The 9,968-nt window shown below is 21.5% G+C and overlaps 3 protein-coding genes across 3 annotated transcripts; 1 reads left to right on the forward strand and 2 right to left on the reverse strand. All coding sequences in view use genetic code 6, as the record gives it.

Moving 5' to 3' along the window:
- Positions 1-1,118: 1,118 nt before the first annotated feature.
- TTHERM_00678500 (hypothetical protein) lies at positions 1,119-2,744 on the reverse strand (the record flags this gene model as incomplete). The annotated part of the gene is made up of 1 exon (XM_001027826.2): positions 1,119-2,744. Exon 1 carries the CDS (start codon positions 2,640-2,642, stop codon positions 1,119-1,121), a length of 1,524 nt encoding a protein of 507 aa, XP_001027826.1. The 5' UTR covers positions 2,643-2,744.
- Positions 2,745-4,461: 1,717 nt separating this feature from the next.
- Positions 4,462-6,696, reverse strand: TTHERM_00678510 (AMP-binding enzyme family protein; the record flags this gene model as incomplete). The annotated part of the gene is made up of 3 exons (XM_001027827.2): positions 4,462-4,628; positions 4,686-4,930; positions 4,982-6,696. 3 exons carry the CDS (start codon positions 6,694-6,696, stop codon positions 4,462-4,464), a joined length of 2,127 nt encoding a protein of 708 aa, XP_001027827.2.
- A 2,009-nt stretch (positions 6,697-8,705) lies between these two features.
- On the forward strand, positions 8,706-9,405 carry TTHERM_000678529 (transmembrane protein, putative; the record flags this gene model as incomplete). The annotated part of the gene is made up of 3 exons (XM_012801028.1): positions 8,706-8,831; positions 8,882-9,273; positions 9,339-9,405. The coding sequence occupies 3 exons, from the start codon at positions 8,706-8,708 to the stop codon at positions 9,403-9,405; spliced, it is 585 nt and encodes a 194-aa protein (XP_012656482.1).
- Between the last annotated feature and the right edge of the window lie 563 nt (positions 9,406-9,968).

Below are 9,968 nucleotides of genomic sequence, written 5' to 3' on the forward strand. Positions count from 1 at the left end.
GAAACTTAATATATTCAATCAAAAAGTTACTATGTAATAAACTTGAGAATAACTCTTTAAAATTTATACTAATTTTAAGACTTCTTCCACTTTTGAGTTTTATAAATATGCAATATTTTTTCCTCCAAAAAAAAATAAATCATATCGATTACTTGATAAATAAATATATTCATATATGAATGAAAATGTGCTTCAATCCAACATTTCATTTTTTTGAGCATTCATTATTCTTATCTAATTTTATTAATCGATGTAACCTATTATTTTCATTTCAAACATCTCAGTTTGCATTTTTAATTTATTGCTCAATCAACCATTACTCTAAATAATTTCCTTGTTTATAAAAAATTATATTTTGTAAGTGTTAATGGACAATTTAAATTAAATGTCTTAAAATTCTTTATTTATTTAAATTTTCCTTTAAAAAATAAAATGGAATAAAACTGCAAGTTCAAGATCAGCTTCCGACTCTACAACAAATAGTACTAAAACCTCTACTAATAGCACTACAGCCACATGATTATCTTCTAGTAGATCTACCACTTCAAATAGTGACCCAGTTTTAATTGTATGGTACTAATTTTGTAATTATTGAATAAAAAAATGAGTTTTTTAAAATAAATAGTTGACAGTTGTTTGTAGCTGAATATAATGAAAAAAAAAAAAAAACAGATCTATTTAAAAATGTAAGTTATTAAAATTGAATCCACTTATTTAGAAGTATTTGGATTAAATTATGAAGGAGTAATTATCAAGTACAATATTTGATAAAAAAATTGGAAAGTTAAAAAAACATGCATTATTTCCTTCTTTCATAATTTAAAGCATATTTGAGCACAACAATTTGAGTTATACTTTTTATAGTTTTTTCTAAGAAAATAATGTTTAATGTAGTTAGAAGCAATATTGTATATATACATATATGAGGAGATAAATAGTCTTTGGTGTCAAAAAATAATGAAAATAAATAAATAACATCAATTAAATATTAATTACAACTATTAATAAAAATTCTAATTATTAAATTATCCAAAATTTAAAACTTGATATCAATAATTAATTATCAGCTTTGTGACTGAATTTTTATGGTCTTAATATTATTTTAATATAATTTGCTATCAATCAAACCATAGATCTGTCATTAACATGGCAGGATTCAAAGGAATAAATTCTGTTATTTGCTTATGAAAACTTATTATTTAAAGCAAGTGTCTCATTTTTGTTGATACAAACTTTCTTAAATGATTAATTATTTAGGAAACTTCTACTTAATGAGGACAACTATCTCTAGTAAAATAGCAACTTGTAACAAAAGGTAAATCAAAAAGCTTTAAAGTATCTTATTAGCATTAATAGGAATTGTATGAATATAAATGAGCTGAAATTACATTGTTTAACTAAAGCATTGTTATTTTCTAACTTTATATTTTTAAGTTTTATTATTGTTTCTGTTTCAATACTCTATCAGGTAAATTGTAGCTGTATATAAGATTAGCCATTTTACTTGGTGGTGGAGAGCAATGCTGAATTTATTAAACGTCACTCACCATTATTTCCAAGTTCTCAAGGTTTTAAACAGCATTGATAATATGTAGATGTGCCTTATCGCGCATTCCTTATTTATAATTACTTTAAAATGGTTTGCTTACCTTGAAATGAAATATTTTTAAATTTTTTAGTTGTTTTAATCCGTTAGAAAAGCTTTCTACAGTAAGAGTAGAGATATAAGGAAGGTGAATTACAAACACAAATTTAGTCAATATAAAAAAGCGACTAATCAATTCGGAAATCAGGTTAGATTACCTATATTCATTAAAATAACCCTTTACATGCCACTCTAAATGAATTAAATCAGATCCAAACTTTAAAAATTTGACACAAAAATTTAAAAGAGATTGATAATTCTCAAAAGTTGTATCTAGCTTCAAGCTAATTAATTTGTTTGTTTCTTTAATTTAATTATGAAGTTGATTCAGCTTAATACTTTGATCATGATAATTTTTTATTTAAATCTTCACATCTACAAAACCTTCTTTTCTCTTTTCACATTTATTATTTAGTTAATTTATACAAGGATTTGATTCATAAGCTTGTTGCAGCAGCTAACTTTCTACTTTCAAATTATCTCCACTGATTAAATTTTTTTTTTCTTCTTTTACTTAACTTTTTTCTTTTTCCAAATCTTACTTTTTGTTTTCTCTTTTTAAAACCTGTAATTACATTTCTTTCTTTTTCCCTTGAATCGCCAAGCAAGGCATAACCTCATATTTTTTATTTTCCTTCTATAAACTATTTAATTATGATATTTAAATTTTATTTTTTGTCTTCTAAAGCTGTAACTATGAATTTTGATGAACTTTAATTGACTTTTAAAGATTCAATATATAATTTTTTTATATCTAAATATCTAAGCAATTCTGCACACTTTATTTTTTTTGAACTTATTCTTTATTTAAATCTTTTTAAAGACTAAATTATTGAAGAATAACTTTCTAGTTTTGTAGTTTACTTCCTTTAAGCTACTGATTTTGGACTACATGTTATTTATTCAGTTAAGAGACCTTGGTGTAATCTTAAAATATTTTCTTTTTAGCTTCTATTAATTTCAAATTTTCATTTTTTAATGTGGATTATTTCTTCATTTCAAAATTTCTTAATTCTTATTTATTTAGTATTTGATGTTTATTGGATTTTTTTATCAAAAATACCTTTAATCTAAAAAATGTTGTTTCTGTTTCTCTTTTTGGTATTATTTTAAATTTTTATCTATTTTATCAAAAAAAATCTGATCTAGCAAACTAAATAATTACAAAAATTTAAATAAAAAATTTGGTATTTTTCTATATTCAGTGATAAAAGAGAAGAAATATTATAATTTTTTAAAAAGTTTCATATAATAAAATATTCAATTTTTTTTGAGATGTAATAAATGGATATCATTTTAAAGAGAATGATATATTTATATGATTTATTATACTCATGAATAAAATTTTCTATTGTAAAGTTATTTGAGAATATTATTAACTTACTTAATTTTAATTCCATAGAAAAGTATTTTCTACCTCAAATAAACTAGAATCTAATAGCCACTTAGTCACAATATATTTCATTAAGTAATAGCTTTAAGATAAAAATAAATATATGATGACAACTAAATGATTATATTAAAAAGTTAATAACTAACAGAAAATGGAAATAGACACAATCAATAAATAAATAAATAATTAGCTTATTAAATAAAAAATAATTTAAAATAAAATGGAAAGCAAATAATTCTATTTACTTTATAAATTATATACAATATCAATTTTTTTAATTATTATTAAATTCAAAAGATTTTAGAATTTGACATAAATAAATGTTTTCTATTCATTCATGTTTAATTTTTTGATTATTCTACTAACTACTCCATCATTCATATTTATATACATCCATACAGGTCCTTCTCAATAAAAATTTTTATTAAATGTAATTTTTTTGGAAAATAATATTGATTTATTTTATGTTTCATTTATTAATTTAAAGTATGTAAATAATATCCAGTTTTTGATTTTTCATTATTAGTTTGTAAGATATTTCTGCTTTATTAATTCATCATACTCATCTTATAAATATTTTTTTAAATGTAACTTTTTTTGCCAAATATTATATCTACTACTTTATGTTTTCTAAATATTATTTTCTTAATTTTTAGTATGTTAAATTTTTCTAATTCATTCATAAATGATGCATGCCATACATATAAACATTTTAAAAGTAAAAATATAGCTTTTTGCAAAATATTTTTAAGATATATTTTAAGTTTAATTTAATAATTAATTTAAATTGAATAAATGTTTTCTACTTCTGATATTTAATTTTAACATGTTAAAATTTTTCTGCTCCATTCAAGCATGTTATTCATCTTTTAAATAATTTTTTAAAAATGTAACTTTTTTGCAAAATATTATTTAAATTTTTTTGTAAAGAATTATTTTTAAAATGAAAAAATTAAATAATTAAAAGCAACCATTATTTATGTTAGTTTTAACATGATTTAGTTTGGTGGTTTATTATTTAAAAAAATAAGATAATTCTAATAAATTTAGTTTTTGAGTTCTTTAAGAATAGAGAGGTAAGAAATAAATATAAAATTTAAGAGGAATAAGAAAAAAAATTATAATAATAGATAAATTAATATAAATTATACACTTTTACATCAACAAACTAATATTTATTTTGTAAATTTAAAACTCTTGTTATATTTTAATGAAAATTAAATTAATAAAAATGATCTTATTGATTTTAGATAAACTTTTGTAAAGGTAATTAAAAATAAATATTCTTGAAATATGGTAGATATTCAATCAAAAACAATTAAGTAATAATATTTTTTATATGAAATGTATTATTTACTTACCAATTCTACAAAAAAAATGTATTCAAATTACTAAAAAATCAATGAAGCAGCAAGCATTTTAATCAATTGCTAATTTTTTTGCTAATTGAAGAAAATATTCTTTCGTCATATGTACTCAAATTTTGTTTAAATTTACATTTTAATAGAAATTTTATAATTTCTTATGTTTATAGCTCATCTGACATAGAGAGAGTTTATAATTCTTCATAGTGATTCAAATTTTCTACGTCTTTAATTTTAAATCAAGTGATTAATTACTGATAATTGTAAAATAGATTTTCTTTACTTTATTTTTGCTAAGGCTATCCATTCAAATTTTGTATGTAAGCAGGAAGATTATCAGAGAATCCCACTAAAGACAAAGCTGCATATTGGTCTTTGCTTAAGATAGTCATTACAGCTTTCTTTAAGAAAATTATTTCTTTGTAGATTTCACAGAAATCGAGGCAGTTATCAACTTACTTTTCAATAATAATTTTAGTTTGTGGGTTTAATTAATTTGATTTAATCTTATCATTCTTCCTTCTAAGCCTATAAAAAATAATAATTAAATAAAAATATCAAGTTTTTAATTTAAAATACCTAAATTAAAATAGTTAATTTGTAATTTTGGAAGAATATAACTTGCTTTTGAATGCTTTAATTCTCTCCTCATAATATTTCTTTATCTAGCTCTGCTCAACTTCACTTTATTACATCTCTGATTCACAAATCTATTCATCTTTCTGAATTTCTTGCACAACCTTTTACTTTTATGGAATCAAGTATTTCTTTTGTGTCTTATTTGAGAAAGGGTTTAAGCTCTAAACAATCTATGATTCTTGGCTGTTACAATTTTAATTGGAGCTATCCTTAGATTTAAAATTCATTAATGGGCTAACACAAATTTATTTAGGGCTATTCTAGTTTAGCTTATTGTAAAAGTATTCATTACTTTTTTATAATTTGGATGAATCATCTGTATAATTTTAAACTTACTCTTAGGTTTAAATTATTAGAATATCTTCTATTACTTCATCTCTTATTGGCTTTTATTGGATATTGTCATATTTTATGTAATGCTGTAAAGGACTTTTGGATTCTAACACTGGGCTATTTGTAAAGATATCTTTTTATTCAGTTTCTTTCTGGTTACAATCAACGCTCTCTGCTGGACATTCGATATCTCTATTTATCAATTCAATCTTTTATTAGCTGAGAAACTTGTTTATATTTAAAAGTTTTTCATAGGATTCTGAATACATATTCTTCAAAATTAGTAGAAATAAGTCTTATCTTATAAGCTATTGAGCGATGTATCTCCCAAAAAATCCTAAACACATCATCACTGCAAAAATGCTGTTACACATAGCTAGCAACTCTGGGATAGTAGTATATTAAATTTTTATATACTACACTTAGTTCGATATTTATACAGAGAATTTTGCAAAGCATTTTAAATTTAAACTTTTAGAGGTAGTCGCATAGTCAAATGACTAAGTTGTTGTAGAGTAACTTATAGCTGAAGAAAAAGAAAACTCAGATTAGAGTATTGCACCTGATAAAACAGATGTAATTTACTTTTATGCACTGTAAGTAGTGAATACCATTTATGATGTAGTTAATATTAAAGGGTATTTATAGTAATTTTCTTGAATTTCATTTGAAGTAATGTTATACTGTGAGGTATGCAAAAATGCATATAAATTATTATTTGAATTATTAATAAAATTATCTATTTCGCTAGGGCTTGCACAATTACTAGGAACAGTTGTCTTATAAGGATCTGTATCCTAACATCTATAAGCAAGAATACTTATGGCAGTATTTATTTTATTTCTTATCCCACCAGTAAATGTGGAGTTACTAGGTAATTTTGATAAATCTATGCATTTATTACCACTAATTTAAGGATTTTGACATGGAACCAAATCTAATACCTACCTATAGACTGTTTTACTATTAATTTGATAAACATAAAGAGGGACATAAACAATGTATGTCTTATTAGTTTATTTTTCTATTTAATCTAAATTATCAAATGTACTATTTTTCTTAGTGATGTACTACAATCCAACTAGTTCATTTACAAAAGGAATTTAGACATCATCGTCTGTAGCGAAGGTTTAAGATCTAAATTTTGGTTCAATCTTATTGTTTGCATACTGATTAAACAAATTAACTAAATAAGATAGTGTGATGGTCACAATCAAGATAGATAGTAAAGCTCCAAATAATGTTCTCTTTTTCAATGCTCGCTTTCCTTAACTGAATTGGAAAGACTATGAAAAAAAATCTAAATTTTTTATAATTTCCATTCACTTTTTTTTTGTATTTTATTGTATTAAGTTAATTTATTTGTATTAAATTAATTATCATTCAAATAAATTAATTATCAATTCTTGAGATAAAAAAGTTTTTACTTAGTTGTGAAATAATTCAACACCGACCTAGATATATATATATATTTAATTTTTTTAAACTTTAATTCCTTAATAAACGAACTATTTTTTAATAAATTAAAAATTGAGCACTAAAATTCAAGAATTTTAGTTACTGATCTCAAATTAATTGCTTGAAAATAAAAAATATATAAAATTAATTTCTCCACAAAAAAGGGTCTACTTAACACAACAATCTCCATAAAAAGGTCAATCTCACACTAAAATTTACATACTATAGGAATATGATTTTATTCAGCTATTAGTCTAATTTATTGAAGTATTAAATAGTGATTCTTAAATTTAAAAATAAAAATATATTTTCACCATAAAAAGGTACTGTTTTACACTACAATTTACCTTGTGTAATTATAAATTTTATCATCTATTGGTCTAGCTTATTAAAGTATTAAGTAGAGATTTCCAAATTTATTTGTAAACTTAAAAAATTAATTTCAATTTTTATATGTATGACTTACATTCATAAAAACTTTTCAGTAACATATCTATCTCACTTCGTCTTACATTAAAATATTTGTGAATATTTAAAAATAATTAATATAAAGAGTGTGTAATTATGCCTGAATATCAATCAATAATATTAAACTGAAGAAATTAAAAGAAATTACTAATCTACTTACTTCCAAAGAGTTGACCAAAAATTTTATAAAATGAATAAATCAAGTATTATAACTAACACAAAAAGGAGAAAATTACTTTTATTATCTCTATTACACAATAAACATATTTGACTTTAAATTATTTTTAAGATGGAGGGAGGGAAAGTCTATTTTATTGTTTTTTTGAGTTTATATACTTAAAAAGCTGGTATAATTATGTTTGGTTATTTAATAATGATAAAATGATGAATTTTTAATAAGTTAATGGATGTTTTATAATTAGGATTTATCTATATTTTTACTATTCGTTATATCCCACTCGGATATTTTGTTAATCACTCCTAAATTTTTTTCGAGAGTACTACCTTTAATTCTTCTGAGACTATTTATTTTTTTTTTAAAATCAGCATCTTCAATTTTGAAAATGTAGATAATTATGTTGCTATTTTAACTTATGTAAATTTTATTGGTTTACATATTCTCACAATAGTTCTTTTTAAAAAATTCAAATAAAGAAATAGTCCTTAGAAAAATATTAAGTTTTAAGAAACAAAATATTATTTATAAATTAATGAAATGAATAAATCTCATGTTTTTTTATCATTTATATATATTGCATTCTGGATCTTAAAATCTTTATGAAATCTTTATTTTCTGAATTTGTTTAATATACTAACAAATTTTTCCTCATAAGTTTTAAGAAATGAAATATCGTTAATCAAAGTAAATATGATGTTTTTAAAGATTTTTAAATTAGAATAAAAATAGCAAAATTTAACTTAAAACTAACTAATATTAGCTTCTCAAAAAATGAAAAGAAATAAATTTTTTAAAATTATTTTTATCTAATTTGTATTATTATTATTATTAGAGCTAAAATAAAATATGCAAAGATATTTCAATGATTAATTAATACTCCCTTTTATCTTTGGTACTAATACTTATCTAAAATGATTTTTTATAAAATTTAAGGATAAATAAAATTTTTAAACAAATAAATCATTTTAAATTATTTAAATTTAATGAGTAAATAATTTTTTAAATTGAAATAGAAAATAAAAGTTTAAATTAATCTTAATTAAATTATAAAATATTTTAAGTATAAAAATAATAATATTTATTAATTTTTATATACTTTATTAATAAATTTATAGAAATTAAATAGATAATATTAAGTAATAAAAGACCTTTATTCATTCTTATCTTGTCACAAAAGATTTGCTTACTGTATTACTGGTTACTAAGTAAACTAATTTTATTGCTATTATGGGTAATAGCTGTGTTGATAAATGGGATAACTTGGAACTAAGTAAGGCTACTGGTGTAAAAATCCATGTTAGATAGGATATTGAATACATTATTGCTGTTATTGATAGGTATTTTCAAAAGGAAGTTAATTCTATTAGCATATTTAGGAATTTATATTTATATTTTGTTGTTAGGTTGGTTAGCAAGGTTCAACTTTTGATGATTAATTACACTACTGCATTTATTAGTTCATATTTAATTATATTTATTTATCAGCCTAATCAGCTAATTTTCTTTTAGCTTAATACCTTCTTTTAAGCCAACAAGCTAAAATAATTATAATGAATGATACTGCAAAAGGTACAACTATCGAAATAATTATAATTGTAGTTGTGCTGCTAGAAGAGCTAGATGATCCTGATCCTGATGATGTAGTGCTTGTAGAGCTACTACGGGATGATGAAGACCTACCACTTCTAGATTTAAGACCTCTAACATCAAGCCTACATTAGGCTTATTCAATTAAGAACAGAATAAAATAAAAAAGAAAGAATGTTAATTTATAGCTTTTCTTCATTTTAATTTGGTAATTGGAATCTGTTTTAAGATTTCTTATTAAAAAAGTTGTAATATTAACAATTAATTTTTCAGCATTAAATATAAAGACTAACTTCATTTAACAAATTTCGAGAAAAATTTATAACTCATTTCAAATTGACTTTGATTTCGTGCGATCGATTTTAATCTGTTTCCATTAATTAATTTTACAGATTATTTTGAATTAGAATGAATAAAAATAATAAATATTTTTTAAGCTTAGGATTTACTCTGTTTTTGAAATGAATTGATAGAACATAAATCAAAACTAATAGTTCTATAAAAGACCACCGAATAATGATAATAATAATATGGTTATATTTATTTATAAAAAATAGATTATTAAAACTATAAATATTATTATTTTAATTTGGCTTTTCAATTAAAAATTTAACTAGGATTTCATTACTTTTTTAAACTATAACATCATCATATAAAGCTTACTATTTTATCAATTTTTTACATCTATTTGCTAATTAAATTGTATTCCTAAATGAATAGTATTTTTGTTTATTTTATGAAATTAGATTATACAAATTGTAATTAACTAACTTAATATTTTTTTTCTTTTAATTAAATATAAATAATATATTATTTTGTTGACAATCAAAAAAGGTCCTAAAATATTTCTTGTTTAAAAATAAATAAATATTTAAAGTATTAAACTATTTTTATATATTTTAA

Source organism: Tetrahymena thermophila, assembly GCF_000189635.1.
Source record: "Tetrahymena thermophila SB210 genomic scaffold scf_8253823, whole genome shotgun sequence".
NCBI lineage: Eukaryota > Ciliophora > Oligohymenophorea > Hymenostomatida > Tetrahymenidae > Tetrahymena > Tetrahymena thermophila.